This window comes from Trichomonas vaginalis, chromosome V (assembly GCF_026262505.1).
Source record: "Trichomonas vaginalis G3 chromosome V, whole genome shotgun sequence".
NCBI lineage: Eukaryota > Parabasalia > Trichomonadida > Trichomonadidae > Trichomonas > Trichomonas vaginalis.
This window is the reverse complement of record NC_067207.1, coordinates 22,059,882-22,084,192: the sequence shown is the minus strand read 5'-3', so window position 1 is coordinate 22,084,192 and position 24,311 is coordinate 22,059,882. Positions and strand designations below refer to the sequence as shown.

At 32.5% G+C, this 24,311-nt stretch overlaps 8 protein-coding genes across 8 annotated transcripts, besides 1 other annotated feature; 5 read left to right on the top strand and 3 right to left on the bottom strand.

Moving 5' to 3' along the window:
* Window positions 1–253: 253 nt before the first annotated feature.
* Window positions 254–3,976, bottom strand: TVAGG3_0381640 (bifunctional inhibitor/lipid-transfer protein/seed storage 2s albumin superfamily protein family; the record flags this gene model as incomplete). The annotated part of the gene is made up of 1 exon (XM_001583160.1): window positions 579–3,965. The coding sequence occupies one exon, from the start codon at window positions 3,963–3,965 to the stop codon at window positions 579–581; it is 3,387 nt and encodes a 1,128-aa protein (XP_001583210.1).
* A 12-nt stretch (window positions 3,977–3,988) lies between these two features.
* Window positions 3,989–5,028: a mobile genetic element.
* A 1,728-nt stretch (window positions 5,029–6,756) lies between these two features.
* TVAGG3_0381620 (phosphoprotein phosphatase protein) lies at window positions 6,757–8,867 on the top strand (the record flags this gene model as incomplete). Its single annotated transcript, XM_001583161.2, has 1 exon — window positions 7,554–8,804. The coding sequence occupies one exon, from the start codon at window positions 7,554–7,556 to the stop codon at window positions 8,802–8,804; it is 1,251 nt and encodes a 416-aa protein (XP_001583211.1).
* A 56-nt stretch (window positions 8,868–8,923) lies between these two features.
* On the top strand, window positions 8,924–11,146 carry TVAGG3_0381610 (WD repeat-containing protein family; the record flags this gene model as incomplete). Its single annotated transcript, XM_001583162.1, has 1 exon — window positions 9,342–11,123. One exon carries the CDS (start codon window positions 9,342–9,344, stop codon window positions 11,121–11,123), a length of 1,782 nt encoding a protein of 593 aa, XP_001583212.1.
* Window positions 11,147–13,129: 1,983 nt separating this feature from the next.
* Window positions 13,130–14,268, top strand: TVAGG3_0381600 (RNA polymerase II transcription regulator recruiting protein; the record flags this gene model as incomplete). The annotated part of the gene is made up of 1 exon (XM_001583163.1): window positions 13,136–14,017. One exon carries the CDS (start codon window positions 13,136–13,138, stop codon window positions 14,015–14,017), a length of 882 nt encoding a protein of 293 aa, XP_001583213.1.
* Window positions 14,269–14,440: 172 nt separating this feature from the next.
* TVAGG3_0381590 (OST3 / OST6 family, transporter family) lies at window positions 14,441–15,016 on the bottom strand (the record flags this gene model as incomplete). Its single annotated transcript, XM_001583164.2, has 1 exon — window positions 14,528–15,007. The coding sequence occupies one exon, from the start codon at window positions 15,005–15,007 to the stop codon at window positions 14,528–14,530; it is 480 nt and encodes a 159-aa protein (XP_001583214.1).
* Window positions 15,017–19,469: 4,453 nt separating this feature from the next.
* TVAGG3_0381580 (transcription corepressor protein) lies at window positions 19,470–20,984 on the top strand (the record flags this gene model as incomplete). The annotated part of the gene is made up of 1 exon (XM_001583165.1): window positions 19,482–20,846. The coding sequence occupies one exon, from the start codon at window positions 19,482–19,484 to the stop codon at window positions 20,844–20,846; it is 1,365 nt and encodes a 454-aa protein (XP_001583215.1).
* A 353-nt stretch (window positions 20,985–21,337) lies between these two features.
* On the top strand, window positions 21,338–22,891 carry TVAGG3_0381570 (Micronuclear linker histone polyprotein (MIC LH) Contains: Micronuclear linker histone-alpha; the record flags this gene model as incomplete). Its single annotated transcript, XM_001583166.1, has 1 exon — window positions 21,524–22,846. The coding sequence occupies one exon, from the start codon at window positions 21,524–21,526 to the stop codon at window positions 22,844–22,846; it is 1,323 nt and encodes a 440-aa protein (XP_001583216.1).
* An 88-nt stretch (window positions 22,892–22,979) lies between these two features.
* On the bottom strand, window positions 22,980–23,894 carry TVAGG3_0381560 (barbed-end actin filament capping; the record flags this gene model as incomplete). Its single annotated transcript, XM_001583167.2, has 1 exon — window positions 23,049–23,885. The coding sequence occupies one exon, from the start codon at window positions 23,883–23,885 to the stop codon at window positions 23,049–23,051; it is 837 nt and encodes a 278-aa protein (XP_001583217.1).
* Window positions 23,895–24,311: the final 417 nt, after the last annotated feature.

The following is a 24,311-nucleotide window of genomic DNA, read 5'->3' as shown; positions in this document are numbered from 1 at the left end:
TGTAAGTGCTAATTTAAGGGGGTAGGTTTGAATAGTTGTAAATTTTTAAAAAAAATCACTTTTTCTCCATATCACGGCAATATTTTTGGACGATCATAAGTGCTATGAGCACAGTCATAGTCAGAGTAGGTACTGACAAACATACGTAGAATAGTGTGATCGTCGAAACTTTGTCAGTACCTACTCTGACTATGACTGTGCTCATAGCACTTATGATCGTCCAAAAATATTGCCGCGATATGGAGAAAAAGTGATTTTTTAAAAAAAATTTACAACTATTCAACCCTACCCCCTTAAATAGTCGGAAATTTTCATGTATTGATTCAAATTTTTCAATGAATTCTCACAAAAATTGAATAGGGATAAATATCAAACCATGGATAAGCCAAGATAATTTCAATATAAATTAGCTTTAATATTATCCTGTGGACATAAACCAAATGAATAGGGAATTATTAGATATCATCACTCTAAACATGTAATGATTAAGTATTATATGAAATATTTGGAAATGGATTAAACTTAAAGATGTTAAAAGAAATAAATTGTTTACTTCAAAATCGTTTTTACTAATATTGTTATATAAACAACTCTTCAATACTATCCTGGATATTTGCTGGTGGTTGGTCATCTACAATACTTCCTGGTTCGTCAAAATCTTGAGATTTTTCTTCTTGATAGTTACGATGGGGCGATTTCTTGTGATAAATTACGCCAATAACTACATCTATTACAACTAAAGCAATTACACCAGCTACAATACCAATAATTATAGGAATCTTTGCAGCTTGTAATTTGCTGTCTTTCTTATCAAGTGAATTATCTGAGGTATTATTTTCGTTATCAAGACTTGTGCTAATAGAAGGTTCATCTGTTTGTATTACTGGTATTGGTGCTTGTGTCATGGTTTCTTTTGGTGTAAATGAAACTGTTTCAACGGCTGTCTCAAATGCAGAACTAAATGGTGTATCATATGGTGTTTCAAATGCAGAACTAAATGGTGTGTCATATGGTGTTTCAAATGCAGAACTAAATGGTGTATCATGAGGAGTTTCAAAAGCAGTAATAAATTGTGTTTCATAAGGTGTTTCGAATGCAGAACTAAATGGTGTTTCGAAAACAGTTTCAACAGCTGTTTCAGCAGCAGTTTGGAATTCAGTAATAAATGGTGTTATAAATGGTGTTACGAATGCAGATTCAAATGGAGTCTCAGCAGCTGTTGCAAAGTCTGTTATATGAGGTGTTTCGATAACCGTATTAAATGGTGTTTCGGCTGCAGTTTGGAATTTAGAAATTCCTGGAGTTTGGAATGCAGTTTCAAATGGAGTTTCACCAGCTGTTTGTTGTTCTGTTATATAAGGAGTTTCGAAAGCTGTATTATGTGGTGTTTGAGCAAAAGTTTCATATTCAGTGAGATAAGGTGTTTGATAAACTGTTACAAATGGTGTTTTATATGCTGTTTCTGCCTCTGTCATATATGGAGTTTGATAAACTGTTGCTTCTTCTGTAATAAATGGCGATCCATATGGTGTTTCATATGGTGTTTCATGAGCAGTTTGATGCATTGTTTGATAGACTGTTTCATATGGTGTTAAATGGGCTGTTTCTCCTGGTGTTTCATAAGCAGTTTCAAATGGAGTTGTTTCCATTGTAGCTACAGGTGTTGGATCAAAGTCTCTTTCAAGGAAATGGAATTGGCATAAGTTGATGGATGAAGTTCTTTTCTTCTCATCATACTGAGTGATTTTAACGTACCGGGCTGTTACAACATGTGGGAAAAGGAGATAATAACCAGCATTGTCATTATATAAGAAAGTCAAGTTACTATGATAAGCATATAATTCAGTCCACTCTTCTTTATCAAGAGATGTATGAATTGTGAAATGCTTTGTTTTTCCGAAATCACTTCTTGTTTGTGCCCATCTAATTCCGAATAAATCACGAGGCATTCCGACATCAACTATTAATCCAGTTAATTCTTTTGGTTCAAAAGGATCAGTGTATAAGCATGTTGAATCATCATCATCTAACATTCCAGAAAGAGCTGAATTTGCTTGTGAGGAAACTTTTGCTTTTGATGGGAAGAGTTCGGCAGTAAATTCGAAGGCACTTCTATGATAGCCGGAAGGAACTGAGTATGTAATTGGTTGTGTCATGTTCATATTTAAACCGAAGCCTCTAATCTTAAATGTTTTTCCTGGTTCCCATTGATTAGCAGGTATATAAAGATCGACTGTATGCCAGAACCAAATGAAGTTCTCATCTTCATCACGGACTTCAACTCCTGCCATATTCTTCCAACTGCCGCCATTTTCGAAATCAACTATCATTCTTAAACGTCCATCATCTAAAATGTATGTAGCCAATACCTTTGGAATTGCAGTAGGTGGGAAATCTTTTCTGTCATAATCATTTCTATCCATAAGGTATTCAATATGAACATCGCATGGTGGCAAATCTTGAACATACGTCATGCAATTTGCATAGCATTTATATAACTTTGTCTTATTTAATGGAATAGCTAAATTCTGGCCAACAAGCTTTGAAAATCCAATAACGAATTTCTCTCTCCTTGAAACGCCACTGTAATCATGTTCTCTGATAAGCCTGCAAAATTGAGCAAAGCTGTGTTTACCAGCAAAAATTTCCAATTGTCTAAGAATACCTAAACCGTACCAATTCTCACCACCCCATGCTTGACCATAGTTCAAATAATTGAGAACATTATTCCATCTACTTTCAGATTCCAAACGGGATGTAAGGTTATAACGTCTTTGCATCATTAATGGGAACATGTTGTTTGTTAATTCGGCTTCTTCTGTTGGACCGAAATCATAAGCATGACCATTTTCATGCCAAGCTCCCCAGTTATCACCACTAGCTCTGATGAATTGCGCATTGCAAGCTGCGGCACCGAAATAATCCTGATTATAAAAGATGTGATTTCCTGTCTTATATGCATATGCACCTGTTTTGCCTATTTTACTTACAACTCTAGTTCCGTATTGTTTTTTATGAACTGGATTTGGATCATCATCAACATATCCCAAATACTCAAGATATAAATCGCGGATTTCATTCCATTGTGCCATTGCAACATTAAGATCCAATCCTGCATTTTTACCCCATCTAATACCAGTTAAACAAGCGCCAGCTGTCGTATGCATAACGAAATTTGGTCCAGAAACTTCTGCAACATTCATTAATTTGCCTTGAACATCATTTGACAATGTATTGCTTAGATAGTTTGGATCTTTAAGATAATTCTCTAGTCTTTCTTCGAAAAGAGTTGCATTATCTCCCAATTTGAAACTTAAAAGTTCATGACCACCACTGATTCTGCATTTTGGTGGTGGGAAATCTTCATTTGAATAGCAATTCCATAACATTGGTGCATAAAGGCCACCCCAAGTATATGTAGCTGATGTATTTGTCTTTCCTTGAGGAAGATCAACATACTGCATCATGTTATCGCCATCTTGTGCATTCTTTGAAAAAACTAACTTAGAATTTGATTTCCTTCCATAATTTTCGCAGTAAACAATAATGCGTTCGCCAGTAATCATATATTTTCCTGTTGGTTGGTTAGTGTTATGATCGAAGTTGAAATATGCTCCCATTGTTGGACGGCATTCGATTGTTTGAACAGAGTTCTTGATGCCTTCTGGATCTGCAAGAATCTCATTTACAGCTGTCATAAATTCTGAAAAGATATATGGACATGGATGATTATTGACATTACTGATAAATTCTTGAACTTTTGCGGGATCTTGAAACTCTGCTGAAAAATCTGACCATGTGGCATCAGAAAAGAGTCTTTTTGCCTGTGTAACAACAGGATCATCCCTCCAGAATTCAATTCTGGCAGCTGTAACTTTATTTTTATTTGCACATGTTACACTAACTTTAATCTGTCTATAGCATTCCTCAGAATCGAATTCTAATTCGGCAGGATAATAAAACATTTTGTCATTTGAAAATTCTTTAAGGGTGCACCCGCATGTACGTTTATTTGAGAGTAGGAGGATTACCCTCTCAATTTTGAACGCTTCGTTAGCGCAATATCTCGATGAATATTGTATTAAAATTGAATTTGCCCATACCAATATATCTGATACAATATCCTTAAGTTTTACTAAAAAGAATTTTTTAAAATCCCTGCAGATTCGGGGATTTTTAATTTTTTTGATTTTTTTCGCAAATTTTTCGAAAAAAAATATTTTCAGAAGAGCCTTAACGGCTAAGTTTTATGTTTAATGTTGAGTATCAAAAAGAATGGGTGTCTGATATAGCCATCATATATCCCAGAAGCAAATAAAAATTCTGACTTTTTAAGCATAAAAAAATGAAATTTTATTTTTTGCAAAAAACAGGCCCCCGGATGTACGTTTATTTGAGAGGAGGAGGATTAAATTTTTGAAAGCAGTAAATTTTGTAAATATTCTAGTTATATAATAATATGTATTATTTTAAAAAATAAAAAATTAAAGCACGTTAAAATTTTTTTTGATGAATTTTTACAAAAGCTACTTAGGATTATGCAAAATATAGTAATTAAACATAAATTTCAAATCAGATTTTACTTATGATAAATATTTTAAATTTCCGAAAATTAAGTTCAGATCGACTCGATACGTTGTAATTACTAAATAAGGTGCCAAAAACCTATTAAACAGTATCAAAACTATCAAGATTGTAATGTTTTTGAAGAAAAATTTATAGAATTATGAACTTCAAACAGATATTATGTAAATAAAAATAATATAATGGATTTGTTTATTCGTATAATAGCAGCAATAAGTCGATTATTCACTTCTACTTCTGAGATTTGAATTTAATTTCGACAGAAAAAGAGATTCAAGAGGAAAATACTAGGGGATACAAACAGCCACCATGACAGGATTATTATGGAGCCAAGTTGTATTTTTTGATATTTTTAGAGTTTTCCTACCTATTTAGGTACCAAGTAATTGCTTAAAAATTAAGGTTCTAAATTCTGAAGTTTACATGATCCTCCCGGGCGCACCCTTAATGAATTTGTAACTCTCTAACGCTTCTCCGCACTTAACACCATAGATTTTAACACGTTTCCACCATCCAACATCTGTATTTGCAGGAAGATAAAGCATTCTTTTGAAAGTAATATTGTATTCTGGATGACTTGATGGAGGACTAAAGGCTAAATAAATTTCACTACCTAAAGTACCTGCAGATTCCCAATATCTATCAGGATTACCATCTACAGCCCAAACCCATGGTTTGGAATTACCAAAATTTGAGGATAATGACATATCCGTAACTTTTCTATCAGCAACTGTGATTATTCTGGAATATAGATTTCTATATTCGCTATCTCTACCTCCAATAAATTCCTCCTATGAGAAGACACTGCAGATATATAACCAAATCATTAAATAAATTTGAGAACTTATTGAACTTTTTTTGTAAAATCAATTTGTCATAGGTTATTGTAAAAATTAAGTTTCATGTGTTACACTGATATTAGTAATTGGATTTTTAAATAATTTTGAAGACTTTTCAGAGAATTGTGGTGGAACTTAATTCTCTGAAAAGTTTGTAAAAAAATAGTATCTAAAACACATTTTTAAAGAGAAATTAAAAAAATCGAGTATTGAAAACTGCTAAACTCAAATTTTGTATAAGATTATCGGGAACCTGTAATTACTGAAGTCAAATACAAATGAGTACTTATTAATAAAAATAAAATTCAAGCATTTAAATTATTTTTATGATTTGACGAATGTCTCACTTAAAATCTTATGAATACGATAGTATTATTAAAAAACTTGGCGATTTTTCTTTGAAAAAATGAAATTGAATGAATTAAGATTATAATACTTGTTCTATTTGATTATATTGAATTATGAGCAGTTTCTTAACAAAAATAAAACAAAATGTTAAGATGTTTGCAGTATTGAATTTTCAGAGGTCTAAGAATTTCTATTTTCTCAAAATTAGAGACATTTTCTGAAAATTAATCTTAAACAATTTATTCTGATGATTGAATCAACCTGAAATTACAAAAACCCCAAATAAAGAAACAGGAGGAATAAAGCAATTTCAACACATTTCAAATTATTTGACAACGAAGTGGATAATTGCAAATATGGAACCATTTATCATGCACTATCCGTTACGAGAAAATAGATATTTTCGATCTAAAACGATATATGGCATAAGCAAAAAAATATGTATTTTGGATAGATCCTAATGTAGAATTTAATTAGACATAGTATACAGAAAATGAATTTCTATTTATTCGATCCAATTTACGAGATTACTGATTGAATTATTTATTATCCTAAATATTGATAGATAAATGCTGTTTATTCTTGTCATATACGTCGGCAATTGATGGAAAATATCTGAAATCATATGAGATTTTTTTTTTAATTCGCAGTTATCTCATTCTTAGTCCAATTAATATGTATATCATAAGGAGCAACTCCCATACTGAAGTCAGAAAACATTTTCGCAAACATTGCGCATTTCGAAAAAAGTTTTCTTACTTTTAGTAGGAAACTAAAGACTATGAGGCACCAATTATATATCATTGCCCAATAGCCTTTAATTTCGAATAATTAACACTGATATATCTGACACTTTACGCATGTAAAGTTACTAAATTTTGTAAAGTGTCGAATTTCCAAAACTAAGGTTGGTCCTAAGAAAGTCATGACACTTCTTAAGTTCTAATTCCATGTTCATTTGGTTGTTTTTTGTCTTGTGTTTTGTATTTTATTACGTATAAGGTCGATGAAAAAATGAGCGTTTTTAAAAAACCGCCGTTTGAGAGGAAAATTGAGAGCCCCGATGTATACTTTTTGACATTGTCAAAAACTTTGAAAGGACTAAAAAAATTTTAGTGTCAGAAAGTTTACAAATGTATACTTTCTGACAAACAGACTCTCAGAAAGTACTCAAACTGCGGTTTTTAATTTCCGCACTTTTTTTTGGCGACCTGAACCCAAATTACTTAAATTCATATAGTGATTGTTGATATTTGGTATTGGGCTACAAAAGCAGCCCATGGTCTTAGTACTGTTCACTTTAATTTATTCGAGCAATTTCTCAGCCTTGATTCCAGAATTTATCACGATAGCTTCTCGTCAAAAGTGACATTGCCAAATTATAATTATTTGATTCATACTCCCATTCCTCAAATATACTACTTATCCCGATTATAAATTAACGGGAAAATGTGAAATTATTTTAAGCTGGTCACACCAAAATTTCATCAAGAGTTTATTTCGCTTCACTTACTTCGGAAGTTTTAGCACAAGTATTTTGGCTGCCATAAGCTTCCTGAATCAAATCCATAAATATAGCAATCGTTCGAAAAATTTCAATCAAAAAAATGTAACAAAAATGCAAATAACGGATTTTCTCAGAAATTGAAAAATGATCCCCACAATTATAATGCCGAGTTTTTGAGCAAAGATATCACAGATCAAATTGCTAGTATCCTTATCTTCTTACATATAGAATTTTTTGATTGTGCTTTTGAATTGATATTTAAAAAAAAATTTCGAATGGAGGAAAACAACACTGGTTATCAGGGCAATACTGAGCGCGTTCTTAACGAGTTTAAAGAGATATTAAGTCTCCCGCCAGAACGCGTTGGTGAAGTAGGTGTCACTGTTCCAATTCCAACTTTCGAAGAATCAACCGTTATTGAACTTGCAAATAGAGCAAAACGATCTTATATTGGCATGGATACACTTCTGAACATACAAAAACCAGTTTATATCATAGGAGATCTTCACGGAAACATCTTCGATCTAATAAGAGTTCTTGTTTTATCTGGCGTTCCACCTGTTAGCAGATTTCTATTTCTTGGCGATTACGTAGATAGAGGTCAGTACTCAGTCGAAGTTATTACTTTACTTTTAGCACTCAGCGTCAATTATCCTGAACATATTTTCCTTCTAAGAGGCAACCATGAATTTGAACGTGTTAATGAAATGTACGGTTTCAAAATGGAATGCGAAACAATATATGGCGATTTGAAGGTTTACAACGCACTTAATGAAGCTTTCAACTGGATGCCTTTAGCGGCTAGAGTTGGAAAAGAAATTTTTGCAGTACATGGAGGTATATCTCCACAGATTTCAAGCTTTAGGCAGCTTCGTTTAGTCAAAAGACCAATTACAACCTATGATAACAATATCGCTTGTGATTTACTTTGGTCCGACCCTTCAGCTGAAACAAAAGATTTCTTACGTTCTCAGCGTGGCAATGGCGTTACATATGGTGTTAATGCCGTAAAAGATTTTCTTCGACAGTTCAAGATCCAGCATATCGTTAGAGCTCACCAATGTGTTCCTTTAGGTATTGAGCGTTTTGCAGGAGATAGCGTTTATACAGTTTTCTCTTGTTCGAATTATGCTGATGCATCCGGAAATCGCTGCGGAATTATGTTTGTTCCAGAGAATGGCGACTTACAGTTGTTTAGTCTTCCACCAATTACACAGATTCCTCGCGAAAAAGCCCTTCTTACTGGCAAACCATCACAAAATAAGGGAAATACAACACTAAACCTTAACGATGTCAAGAATGAAGTATCTAGAAACTCTATCCTGTCACTTAATTCAAGGTTTACGCAGAGAACTTACATGACAAGAAAGAATTCAGTTGTTAGAGGTGTTGTAAGCAGTTTGTCGCTTCCTAGATCAGCTTCAGCACAATCTGCTGCTACTTCTGATTCAGAGGATGGCAATTTACCTCCTCTTAAGCCTCGTCCACAGACTGCAGAGCCTTACTTAGCTAATAATAATAAGTAACTGTTTATTATTAATAGATTTATTTGTTTTATCATTATTATTATCTATGAATATTAAAATTATTTGTATTTCAATAATTTTATAATTAAATTGAGTAATTTTTTATCTAAATTTGGAATTTCTCCTTAGAATTTCATGAAAATAATAAGGCCCTCGTTTGATGCTGCTATATCTAGACATACTTATTAATTTGCACAGCTCAAGCATGATAATTTTCTTTAATTCAATACGATACTTCATATAATCAATATTCAATAATGATGATATACATTAATGAAGCCTAGATATTCCATAATTAGGCATTAAATTGTTCAAAATGCTTTATTATTCAAATAAAAAATTCAATTCAATTTCTTCAAAAAACATTTCTTGATTGAATCTCTCTAGTGCTGTATACATATCATTCAAACAGTAGAGCGCAGTCTTTTATACGACTGTCATCATTGGCAGATGAGATTAAAATTATGGCATGTAAACAAAATTGATTTTTTGACATGTAAAGTTAAAAACGTACATAGAAATAAAAAAATTAAAAATATGCGTCCATCATCCTTTCTTCCATCGCAATGCTGCCGTGCTGAATGGTTAGATGCCGACCATTATGTTACAAGCATCGGCTACAATCTTGCAATTGCTTCAATTTCAGAACCAAGTGAATTTGAATTTTTAGAAGGTCATTCACAAACAATTAGTGCATTTGCTGTTTCAAAAGACAAAACACTCCTCGCTTCTGGCCAAGCTGGAAAAGAAGATGCAAATGAAAAATCTACCCCAGTTATTCTTTGGGATCTCAACTCTCGTCGTCAAATTATGGTCTTACGTGGCCATAAAGGTGCTATTAAGAACATTTCCATTTCCGAAGACAATCGTTTGGTTGCTGTATCAACTGATATTTCCACAAACATTTGGATTTGGGATACACAAGAGCAAGATTTAGCAATGTTCCTCGATCCAGGAGTTATTCCATCTACAATTTGCTTCGCAGGAACAAACAAAAACGAATGGAATCTTCATATCACATATGATCGCAGATTATGCGAATACGTCATTAAATTCGATCACAGAACATTCGAATACTCAGAAAAACACGATTTATACACAAATCCAACCAACGGATATTTCCGTAGTTATACATCATCTTGTGGAGAATTCCCATACTTCTTTGCTGGCTCAGTTAGTGGTGAAGTATCCATTTACAATGCCACTTCTCGTACATTACGTACTTTTGTTGAAATTGATCAATTTGCACTTGCATCAATGGTTGTTCTTGATCCAAAGACAATTGCTGTTGGTGGTCAGAGCTTATCCCTTGTTACTGGCGATGATACAAACTGGAAATGCTCCAAACAAGTGAAATTTGACGCACCAATTTCATTTATGTCTTATTTCAATGGTCGCTTCCTTATTCGTACAGAAGATACATGTTTGTACCTTGTTGATGGCAAATCCTTACGTTCTCAGAAGATTCTTGACGGAATTAGAGCTCCTGTCTTATCTGTTACCTGCAACAACAGAATTGCATGTGCAGCACTTGGAAAGACAGGAACAGCTCTTTTGAATGTTTCCGGACCAATATCTTTAATCACGATTGTAAATGTCCAGTCAAAGACAGTTTGTGCTATGCCAAACAATGATTTCATTGTTGGTCTCCTTGACGGCAGCCTTGTTTGCCTCAAAGAGAACGGAAGCATCGCTTACAGGACTCCTTCCATTCATCGTGGCCCGATTACAGCTCTTTGTGTCACAAAAGAGTTCATTTGCAGTGGTGGCGAAGACGGATTCCTCAGATTAGTCACCCACCAAAGTCGCAGCCTTGTTAATGAATCCCTTGTCCATAACGGTGTTGTCCATCAGATTATTCCTGCAGAAGGATTCCCTCAGAGAGTTCATTCAGTTGCTGCAGACAGAACATTGACAACAACCGAAATTACGACAGGAAAAAGAATCTGTCAACAGGTAGGAACAGGAAGAATCGGATTCCAAGCTTGCCAGCAATTCAAAGATGGAGAAGGAGAAGTTATTGTTGGCATGGGCGATGGATCTCTCAAGGCATACGATTGGCCAAGAAAAGGAATTATTTTCGAGGAAAGAACACCTGACGGTTTACAGATAAACTCAATTGCCCTCAAACCAGGAAATGGCAGAGTTTTAGCTTGCGCTGGAGTCTGCGAATACATTTCTATGATTGATTTCCAGACTGGATCGTGGTCTGTCTTCGGACCAGCTCATACATTGGAAACTCACTCATTGTGCTGGTCTCCTGATGGAAAGATATTATTGTCTGCAGCTGATGATGGTCTTGCATTGTGGAAATTCTAAAAATAAAATTCTTTTATTATTTTTTCTATAATTGATAATACAACGCTCATGGGGCTCTAATTTTTAAGCAGCAGTGTGTTTCCTAGTTGTTTGTGTCCCAATGTGAGGAGCTAACTATCTGAATAGATTCACTTAAAACAAATTATTCATTGATCGATTTGATAAGTCATTAAATCGCTGAGATCTTGATGCAAAAGATAATTAAAGCAATGTCTAAATAAGTTTCATTGAAAATTATTAGAAACAACAGTTTGAATATCATTTTAGAAAATTAAAGATAAATAGTAGTAATGAGTTTGTCACCATCTTAGAATATCGGTGTTAAGTGATTTAACAGATATTCAGTATTGTTACCATCATATTTTAGAATTTGTAACCAAATTGTAAATAAAGTATTGGTAACTTGATATAATGAATATACTAAGTTTGTACGGCCTTTCTACTGGTTTGAGTTAATATTTGCAAAAAATATTTTTTGAATAATTATAAGTGAAAAATTTTGCCATTTAATAGAGACAAATCACATTCTCAGCTTCTATATACTCAATATTTTCTGAACTTTTCAGTACAATGAAGATCAAGTTAAAATTTATTCTAAAATCGTGTTAATTAAGATAAATCATTTTGTTTTCTAGAAGCAAAGTGAGAAAATAGATCACTACTATTGACGCAGATATTATATTAAATATCTTGAAAATTACTTTAAAAAAGTAATGTTAAAGTAATGCTAATATGTATTAATTAATCTCAATTTTCATATTTTATAGGCAAGAAGAGACTGTAGGGTCGAAAGAATAAATCTTGGAAAGCAGTAAATGATCAAATTATATTTCATTTTATAAAAAATAGAATATGCACATGTAGATTGCAAGTAAAAATTGTTTCTTATAATATAATCTTCGTCTTATTGATTTCTATTAATTTTTCCGTTTATGTTCACAATGGTTTTCAAAAATTCTGTGAAAAAGTTTGAAAAAATAAACGAGGTAAAAATATGAAGAAAATGATAATTTGATGGTAGAACATTTATACATATTAAGTTTTGACCTATATTTCATTATTAGTTGGTCTCTTAAATATCAATTTTTTGGAGAAATTTTGAAGATTCGTAAATTTAGTTCAAAATATTATTATGTTTAGATTGGTTAACTGAGCAAATAAAGTATCTGTTTGCGCTAGATCAAAAATCTTATTTTTTTCTATGTTTCAAACTTATTGTTGCTTTCCATTCAATGTTCAGAACCCAAGTTTTCTTTTTTTCTGAAGTGAATAAAATAAATAATTAGATAGATATAAAACAATAAGGAGCAATACAATAATAATTTTTGAATTTGAGTATAAAACTTATATTTTTCTAGGAATCTAATTAAATTCGAAGTTGGTCTTTTCATATAACAAAAGTTAATACCTCTGAAAAAATCACATATTCAATATTTTGTGTGGAGCTTGTGAAATAAATGTGATCATGCAAAATTTGTGTGCATATTGGATTGCATAACACAGATATTATGTTATTCACATTATTTTAAAGTATGGAATTATTAAGCCGTCGGAATAACTTCTCATATTCTCTCAAATAATTCAGGGTAGTAAAATTGATAAAATTAAGTGTAAAACTTTTAATTGGTACATATTGCATTATGAATGCAATATCATATTTTATTCAAGCTCAATTCTTTCTTTATGAAAAGTCAACCAGTATAAATAATTACATATCTAATAACCCCTAGTTAATCCGAATATTTCAATTTCTTATGCACACAATTGAATTGTATCCATGCTTTTCTATTTTTGATAGATGTAAATATCAAATAATTATTACATTCCTTATTGTTATTATTATTTGATTAATAGAGTCTCCCCTATGCAAATACCATAAAAAATTCTGAATAAATCTTTTGACCTTTTCGGCTGGAGGATTTTAATTTCTTTTCCATATCCAATTCATTTTTTCTAATTTTCGATATACCGTTATTTTGAAATTTGACAATTTTACAAATAATCTTTTTTGAATGAATGATATTGAAACTTTCAAGCCTCTTCTTGCAGTTGGAATGCAATATATTAGGGAAGTTGCGCCACGTGCAAGTGCAGAGGATCTTAACAGAATCAAAGTTGTGTTTGATGACTTCATCGAAGGGAAAGTATCTCATGATGACGCTGTGAACTCCTTCAAAGAAATTATCGGTACGATTCATCCATTAGAAAAAATTAATGCGGTTTTACAAGTAGATGACACTCCAATTCCACCTCCATCAGAAACGTCAAATCAATTTTCTTCATTATATAATTACCAAAATCAATCAAGAAAGAAAACACATCCTTGGACCGAACTTGAAGACCAGCGCCTTCTTAGCGGTATCCATAAATTTGGTTTGGATAACTGGGCTGCTGTTTGTGCTCATGTTGGCAATGCGCGAACAAGGGCCCAATGTTCTCAGAGGTGGTTTAGAGGCTTAGATCCACGTATATCTAAAGTCCTTTGGACTCCTGAAGAGGATGCAAAGCTTATTGAGTTAGTTGAAAAACATGGAGATCGTTGCTGGACAAAAATAGCTGCCGAACTTGGTAATAGAAGTGACGCTCAGTGCAGATATCATTATAGACAGTTAACAAAAGAAAAAGATGACGATAATTCTGTTGGTTTTATTCCAAATGGCGGAAAACTTAATCCTGTATACTCAGCACCTAATAGTCAATTCAAACAGCAGTTACAACCTCTTGTTCCTTCACAATCGTTGCTTACTATTACTAATTTCCCCAGAAAGATCCCGCCAATTGATAGCTTTGTAGAAGATATACAGAAACTTCCTCGACATTTACGTTTCGATTTCCCTGCGATGCCAGTACTCGCACCTCAACCACCTGTACAGCCTGAAGAAACTGGATTATAAATATTTTTTTGAATTTATTGATAATATTATAAATAGACTCGCTTTTTTGAAATATTGTTGAATCCTTGCAGTTTTGTCTTTTTCCAATCCCTTTTGAAATTTCCGAATACGAATTTGTATTTGCCAAGTTCCCTTACACATGATATCTGAATGTTGTAATAGCGCGCCATGTTGTAATTTCTTCGAAAGTTATATTTATATCAGTGTGTTGAAATGTTACTCTGAATTGAACCTTGTAGGATAACTTATTTTATCCTAATAATGAGGTGTATTTTTGAATTATATTTTTTATAGGGAAGTCATCCTTTTTTATAAGCAAATCATAGCTCTTGTAGCAATTCATTGCTACCCTTATGTATGACAAGAGTGTCTGAACTTTAAAAAAATATAAATAGAATTGTATTTGAGAAATATCGCTGTATTATGATTAAATATATGTTGAGTATATCTTTATTATAAAATAAAAGATAAATGTGAAACTTCTGCAATGAAAAAGGTAAAAATGATTTTTCAGATAAAAGGTGTTGGGAAATATCTTGGTATCTTGCATCTGAAAACTATAATAGCGCAAATAATCCAAAATGGTGATGTATAGCCAAATACTAAGGCACAATTGTAGAGGATATCATCATCAGAAGTTTGCTTCTTTTGCATGACATAACAAGCTGATATCAATGACAAAGATGCAAATAGGTAAACTGAGCTTGCTATTATACCTTCACATCCTGTTTGGTAAGAAAGTTCTTGCATGAAAACAACTGTTTCTATTTGTCCTTTTTCATTTAATCTTGGATATATAAATGGAATTCCCTGTACCCAGCAAAAGATTGTTCCACCAGCAATTACAACAAAAGATATGGCAACAATCAACATGCAAACGAATAAAGAAGGAATCTTGATTGTGGAAAGAGGAATATTCAAGTCTGGCGCAGTGAAATACCCATCTGTAAATGGTGTAAGAGCAAGATCTTTAAATGATTTTTTAGGCATTTGATTTTGTCACTTTACAAAAATATTTTCGAAATGTTAAATTTATAGAAATTCAGAGCAATAGATCATGTATGGATTGGTAGCTAAATTTTAATCGGAAATGGTCGCTGATTATAGAATGAAATATGATTTTATTCTACAATCCATCAAAATGAGATTCCATTTAAAAAAATAAGTATGCAGTAGGTCTGTAATTTATTGTATTTATATTTATACGTATTGATATTGACTAACAGTTTTTATTCAACATTTCCTTTAAATGAATCATAGCTTTGCATATAAGCTCACTGCTCATAGTGGTATATTTGCGTTATCTAAGTACATATGGCCAATATGCAGTATACAGCAGACAAATTTAAATTATTGGAATCAGTCTCTTAGTGAGAACATGTTTCACAGTGAAATTCAATGAACCAAGAGATCTGTTTGGAGAAAAACTCTGTTTCTTCGGCAATTCAAAATAAGATGTTGTGTTGTTTGTAAAAATTGGATTTTTCAAAAGCTCATCTATGGAAGGATATGATTCTTCTGTGCAATTCAAACAGCTTGATATCAAAGAGATGCAATCCTTTGAAAGTTCATGAGGATATCTAATTAATGAATAATCTTTTGTCATTGCTATCTCTTGACAATCATAAAGTTTCGTGATATGGATTCCAGTAACCATATAATAAAATATTGCGCCAATACACCAGATGTCTATGGCTTTGGTTCTGTTAAATTCTCTTTCATCAATCTTATCAGTACTGTATTGCTTTGCACTGCAAAAATTTGATAACAAGATTCTTCCATATCTGTCAAAAAGAAATTTTGACGGATTAATCCTTCTATGGCAAATCCTTTGATGATGAATTGTCTTTATGCTTTGAAGCATGAAATAGGCCTGTTTAACAAATTTTTCCTCTGATATAGAACCTATTTGCTCAATAAAATATTGAAGATCAATTGGGCAATAGTCCATAATTAGATAAATATACTTTTTGCGGGTAATTACCTTATAAATATTAATAATGTTAGGGTGATATAGGTTTTTAATGAGATTAATTTGGTTCTTATAAGGGTTTCGTTTTGCGAAAAAAACGTACAATACGCAATTTCGCTAAAAAAACATTTAGCTAGCAATTTCGACCTTTGACTCCACTCAAGACGTCACTTTTTTAATTTTGCGGTATCATATTTTTGGAAAATCTTTATGAATATTATATAAAAAGTCTCTTTAATATCTATATTTCATATTTTTATCGATTTTTAAAGTTTTTGCGAAAAGTATTCAATTATTTTTGCTATTTGGTCGGGTAAATGTCAGATTTGCGACATTTTCTGATATGATATTCAGATTCTACGTTGATAATAATGCATATAGAACCCTCTTGCTATTGTGTCAAAATTGCGAAACCGATAGCAAAAATATCTCGCAATATCAAAATTGAGATATTGAGTGAATTATGCATTATAGAGATTAAAAATCTGATTTGTGAAAACATCTCATCAGTTTCTAGCTAATTCAAAAATCTTTACTATCTTATTCGATTAAAATGAAAAGGGAATAGTTTCATTATGCTTTAAATGACAGCCTTATAATATAATCATAGTTTTCGCTCAATATGCAGCATTTTTTTTTCGAAATCTATGGTCAATATCCTAAATACTGATTGCTTTGCATTCATATCTCTTACATTTTCTATACCCACATCACTATTCATTGCTATTCCTATCTTTTTCATTTTTGTTTGTTTCTCATAATTTCTCAAAAAACACGATAACTTGATATTTGTAAATATCATACTTTATAACGTAAATAAGAACTTGACCTATTAAGAAAAGCAGTAATGAAAAGAAAATCTGAAATTCATAAAAATTACAAGTTTCTGATGACAATTAGCTTAATTAAACCAGGTACAAGATTATATAATTGTATTTTCTATCCAATTATCCATATAATATCTTATCCAGAAAAAATAACTTGATCAATACCAAATGATTTTTTAACTAGTAAATAAAGTATTTTCTTTACACACACATTGTATATCATAGTTTTTTTTTTGGTTTCGCAAAACATCCAAAAACAAATATGCTATAAAAGTGACAATTTTAGCAAAACGAAACCCTTAGTTCTTATCAAAGTAAGAACTCTCAATCCTTTTGAGGGCAAACATTTTTCCTAAATGTTAGTCACCGTTACGGTTTTTTCTTTGGGGGCGAGCTTGCGAGCCCCAAAAAAAAGAAAAAACCGTAACGGTGAGCTCACATTTCGGCATAGTTTAAGTCTAGGTTTTGCATTTTAAAATGTTTGTTACCTTATCTTCTTTCAAAAAGTGGCAAAATTTTGTTTGAAATTTGAAAAAGATATTTTTATTTGCATAAATGACATTCAACTAAGCTGTAGCATGATTCTTTTGCATGCTCTAGTTTTTTTCTCAGTTCAATCTCCTTCCATACTCTTGCTTGTACCAGTAAGATCGCACCAAAATTCTCAAAAATTAAGATCTCCAAATTTTATGTCCAACTCCAATTATCAAACGCCCTCATTAACGCCACTCATAGCCATCTTTCATGCATGAGAAATCGTTATTAGAAGATTTTTTACGGCTAATTATCTGATTCAATTCAGATCAATACTCAAAGCCCCATTATTTATTTATAAATCCTTGTTTGTCGCCTATGCGAATAAAAATTCTTTTTATATTTTAAACAATTTTTTTTTCACTTTGGAAGGAGAAAGGTGACTAACATTTTAAAAATGCAAAAACCGACTAAACTATTTTTGTATTTTAGCCATTCCACTTGAAACACTTTACCATGAGTAGTTGTTGCAATAATTCTCTTAAATATCAGCCCTTCGGCACCCATTAGTTCTTTGTCTTCAGAATCCATGTACTTGAATGAATATTTTTATATCAAATAGAATTGAAATAGCATTGAAAATGCATTTGAATGATATCATAAAATTGAAATGAACTATTATGGTCGGGCATCCAAAACAAGATAATCAGCTTCAGCATTACTGCAAGAATTACTCATCTTCACAGTTTCATGATTATTTTTTGAATGAATTTAAAAGTTCTGAAGGGAATTTTGAATTGTGATATAAAAAGATATTCAAATGGAAAAAATCTAGAATTATCAAGATTAATTTCCTGCACTTCAGATTGTCTTTCTGTTTTGAAAGAATTCTGGACTTATTGGCTTTTTTTATGTAAATTGAAATTAATTTCTCCCCAATAGATATTAGACGCAATTTTTCAGAAATAAATTTATTGTTTATAACCAAATATTTAAAACTGAATAACATATTGTCAATGCCATGCAATTAAACTCTTAATTAATCCATTCTAAGCTAAAACAAGATAAATGGATATTGCGTGCTTGAAATGTCATCTTCAATGCTAAGTAAACTATTTAGTATGTATGATATTAATATTACATGAAAAATTCAAGTAAATGAAATAGAAATATGTCATATTTATTGTAATAAGCATAATATTTATTCAAAGCCTTAGTTTAATGCAACATTATATATCAATGACATTACTATTCCAAAAAAAACTAATATATTTAATCAAATTAAATTATCAATCAAAGTAAAAGGTATCTATTAGTATTTAATTTATTCATTTATAAACACTATTGTCTTGGTCAGTCAGTGATGATCTTATAAATGCAATATCTTTTGAATCAACACCAATAAAAGTCAATATTTATAGTTAAAATTCTTTATGATATATATATGATTTCTATTATCAATAAGCCAATTAAGTTGAGCAAATGTTACATAGCGGCTTTAAATATGTTATACAGATTGCAGCGTCTCAATGATGATGATATGAATACGATTTAACCTGAAATAAAGCATCAACTTATCTAGAGGGGAAAATGTTCATTACCCAAGCATTAATATAGATTCTCAACAGAGGTAATATTGCATTATATAATCTGCTTTGAATGGTGTTTGTGTCAATATAAAAGATAGAAGTGAGATTTCTCTTGTTTTGCAGCATAATTTTGCTCTTTAGAAGAGGAAGAATATCTAATCTCGATGCATATTCGATTAATGAAAAATGATGGACTGCCCTCCATTGTGCAATGCTGAGTAATATCATCGGAGCAGTATGTATCTTTAAATTACACAGCATTTTTATGAATGCAAATGATAAAGATGCATAAACTGCTTTCTTTGTTGCAAGACAATATATAAATAGAGAAGATATCTTTTACTTCTTATCTAATTTGATGTTCATGTATAGACTGCACATAGATGTTGAATCATATTGCATATAATGACAATCATTTGAAATAACTTGTATCCACTAAATTTTGATAATATTTTGTTGATTATAATATTTTCCCATTTTATAATTTGATTTCATTCTCATATGATGTGAACATACTTAAAATCAGTGTTCCATGGTTAATATATGAAAATTTATATTTAAGGGGGTATCACTTTACATTCTTTGTTTATCAAAATTTTAAAATGTCAATTTCAAGTGATGAAGTTACTTTCCTAATTCTAAGATACTTCAAAGAATGTGGATTTGAGCACTCCCACTACACATATGTAAACGAATCTTCCATTGATTCTTCTCAAATAACTGGATATCAAGTTCCTCCAGGAGCTCTGATTACATTGCTTCAAAAGGGCCTACTCTATATTCAGCTTGAAAGAGCTATTGCAGCTGGCCAAAAGACAGTCGATGTAAGCTATGGCTCGCAAATTACATTACTTAATGCAGCCCTTCGCGAAGGAAATGTCCCGATCCCGAAGGACTCCAAGCAAGCAGCAGAAGAACCTTCGATGCCTCTTGATGCAAATAACTCAATTACGCTTTCTGAGCATACAGCTAACGTTGTTTGCTGCCAATGGACAAAGGATGGCAATCTTCTTGCTACAGGCAGTACAGACAACTCTGCCATTATCTGGAATTTCCAAAATCCAGACACAATTTCTCAATGCTGCTTACCACACGGCGACGCCCAGTCGAACGAAGGCGACCACCAAGTTTCATCATTAGACTGGTCTCCAGACTCATCACTCATCGCTACAGGCTCTTCTGACGGAATTGTCCGCGTTTTCAACAACCAAGGCGATCTCATTTACGAAAAGAACAACGAGGAACCACAATCAATCCGTGTTGTCAAATTTAATACTACTGGCCAATATCTTCTTATTGGCTCCAATTCTACAAAAATCTTGATTCTTGCCTCAGAATCAGGCGAAGTTGTCAAAGAATTCCCAACTACAAGCGGTATCCGTGATGCTGCATGGCATACAGATGTTTCTTTCGCTGTCTGCTGCGAAAATGGCGCAGTTGGAGTGTTTGATTCGCTCGAAGCTCAGCCATTATGGCTTACAGGCCATACAAGTGCCACAAACTGTGTTGTTTGGGAGCCAAATAGCGAGTTAATTGCCTCCTGCGCTGATGATAACACTGTTAGAATTTGGCATCGCGATTCTGATTGCACAGTACTTTCAGGACATACATCTACAGTTTATACAATGAGATGGGGTAGCAATGGTATTATTGCTTCCGCATCTTTCGATAGTTCTGTTAGATTATGGGATGCAACATCAGGAAACTTACTCCGCGTTCTCCAGGGACACCAAAAGCCAGTTTACGCTATATCGTTCTCACCAGATGAGAAAGTTATCGTTTCTGGAAGTAGTGACCAGACAATTAAGTTCTGGGACGTACAGTCAGGAAAGATGATCGCAAGCTATATGATGAACCAGATAGTTTACGACTTGCAGTATTCATCAGATGGTAAATACGTCGCTGTTTGCTGCGAAGGAGGAAATGTTGTAATTATCAAGACAGAAGCTCTCCCACAAAGCGAGTAAATTTGATATTGTGTCAGAAAATAAACAATTGCATGCTTATTTATTAATTTTTTGAGTTTTTTATCAAAAATTTTATTAAGATTTATTGTCTGGCTTTGATATATCCTGAATTTGTATTCATCATGCATGAATTGTAATATTTTATTTAACTTAAATCCTGTTTTTAGTATCAATTATCTTTCCAATTATTAAATTATTTAATTGACTGCCCATTACAATGGTATTTAGATCAAAAAACTTTTGTTTAATGATTATGAAAAGGAAATGTTTATATTCTCAGTATATTTCATATTGTTAATAAATTTGTCCTAATTGTTTCATTGCATCCTAGTAAATAGTTTTCAATCATCTTATATTCAATTAAAATATGTGATTTGATCATTGAATCTAGTTTTCACTAGATAAAAGTATAATATTAATTGGTTAAATTGTAAAATTGAAGAATAAGAATGATGTTTCCTGATATTACCCTTCGAAGAATATCTCAATCCAAACCATGAGGCTAATTGGACAAAATTGTAAAAATCTTGAATACCAAATTCTGTCTCGAAATCTTTATCGAAAAATATCAAAATCATGGTTCTCATTAATGCGTACATCACGCTATTTCAAAATAAACTGATAACGAATTTTTTATAAACTTTTTTTTCGAAGAAGAAGATTTTGTTATTAATTTTATGGAGGAGCATGAGTCAATATTAAACTCATCTCCTCAGCAAAACGATATCATTATAGGGCGCAAAAAGAAAAAGCCGCATATAGGGAATGAAAATTTGCAATTAAAACAGACAAACGGTGAACATAATTCTTCCAAAAAAATTAATGATTCTCAAGGGAGATTTCTCAAAATAGGATATGTCAGAAGATCATATAGAAGACCAGCACCAACAAATAACTCAGAAGATTTTGCTTCTGAGGAAAATGCAGATAATGCTAGTAATAATAGTCGAATTTTACCAAGTGATACAAACGATACGGCCAATGAAGACAAACAAACACCACAAGATCCAAATGAAAATGAAACAAAAGAAAATCAAGAGGATCAAGTTCAAAATACATCTCGTTTGCAGAACCAGAATGATGATCCGAAACCTCCTAGTAGTGAAAATGAGAAATCAGATAAAAATTTGCCTAATGAAGAAAATAAATTATCCAATGCCAAAAATTCGCAATCCTTATCCTCTCAAAAACAACTTCCTAATACTAAAGAATCTGAGAAATCAGTTAAAGCTGATCAAACAGAAAAATCAGATAATTATGAAGAAGATTATGATAGTATCGAAATTTCAGAAAGTACGTACTCAGAAACGAGTTTTAATCCTAATACTACCTCACAATCATCTGAAGAAGAAAAAACAAGCTATGAAGAAGAGGAAGATTCTGAATATAGCCAGTCTTCATCGAGTTTATCAACAGGATATCAGGAAGAAAAGAAGGAATCATCTCATAATAAATCTGAGCCAGAAAAACCGGCTGAGGAACCAAAATTAAATTCTCCACCAGCAAAAGATATTGAAAACATGGAAATAATGTCTCATCATGATAATACCGAAGATGGACAAAATGCTGAAGAAAAGAAAGAGGAAACTACTTCTACAAGTGAAGATATTTCAATTGCTCAAACTTCTTCGATTCATTCTGACTCAGATGATAACAAATATGATATTCATGATTCCAGTGTTCCAATTTCAAGGTACAACGTCATGGAATCTGAACCATCAGAAGTATTCAAACAAAGAACTGGCAAAATAAGGTCGCTGAGAGCACAAAACCGTCGGAAAAAGAAAAAGTCCGGATCTGCGAAGGACAAGGGCAAGGATAAGCATGACCATCACCATCATAAGCATCATCACCATACTAAGTCCAAAGATCAAAACGGTGTTGATGTCGGGAATGCTACCCATCACAAGAGTTCGAGAAGAAATAAAAGTAAGGCAAAGACTGATAAGCATCAGCCTAAAAAATCACAAAGTAATTCAACGTGTTGTTTGTTATTATAGAGAAATAAATTGTTATTTATTGTTATGTTGTTAGTAATAAATTATATTATTTATCCGATTTAATAAAAAAGCTTTGGTAAAATTTGAATAAAAATTATTCCAAAGGGAAATCAATTTTAATGAGTAAGTTAAGAAGTAAATTTTTTATATTAATTATCTGTAAAAGTAAAAGCGCTGAATTATTCGACAAAAAAAATTTAGTTTATACTAGAAGGTCAACAGAATTACTTGCCATGTGAGCCTTGAGAGCTGCAGCTAACTGGTCCTGTGGTGTATTGCCTGGTCCGCCAATGGCAATTCCCTTTGTGTAGCTTAAGATTTCTGTCATCTTTGAGACGTAGATTTGCTTAACATGTTCCATGAAGTTAGCAGCGTTATCTTCGATCATTGTACCAACATTGACAAGCATTTCGATATCGTTCTTTGCTGGAAGGGACTTGACCTTTGAATCTGCGCAACCACCTGAAAGAATGACTGGAACTCCCTTGTCACCTTGGACCTTGATCTCAAGGAGGATGGATGAGACCATTTCGTAGTCGTACTGGCCAGATGATGATTCAGTAATTGTGAAAACATCGGAGCAAGAAATGTTGCCTTCGAATCCTTCCTGCTTTGGATCAGCATCCTTGCGAACGAACACGCCAAGACCAAATGCTGTGCCGTCAAGATCCCAAGTGTAGACAGAGAGTGTACCGTATCTGAAGAACAAATTGAGGTAGGAACTGAAAGCCTTGTTGGCGAGTTCTTCAAGCTTACGAAGTTTTGGTGATGGTGTTTGTCCGTCACTGATTGGTGGATAGTATTTGTTAGTGAATGGTGATCTATATGAGTCACCATCACGGTTGTAGTCGCATTTAATAAAATCTTGGTGGGTGTCCTTGTCCTGCTGAATTTTAAGTGGAATATCAACGGCAGAAATCATTTCATCAGTTAATTCTGGGTTTAACTGGAAGATATCAAACATACGCTCTTCAACATCCTTCGGAGGAACGTGGCGCAACAAATCGAGGCCTGCCGTAACAGGAGAATCGTACGACATATTTCTTGTAATTAAAACCGTAATATTTCATTCAAAATTATGGACATTAGTTTCTGATCATCTATATTTAATGTTATATGCATAAATATGAAAATAATTTGTGTGAAATGAAGAACGCAAACATGAATTTTGAATAGATTTGTCAATCAATGTGTCAAATGTAAATTCAAAATTCCACATCATTTTGTAAAACTTGAATTGCCCATAGCGGTATCATTTTTGTATTCACTAATTAATATTGGATTCCGATATTCACAAGTCCAAAAACAACCTCAAGGAAGATTGGATTGATTTGGGTGATGAGAACAATCATGGTTCATAAAAATTGATTTCTGAAATTATATAAGATATTGATTTACTATAATTGGCCTCGGAATCCTTATTGGCAAAGTTTTGTTTCGTCAGAATCAGATGCTTAGTGCGAAA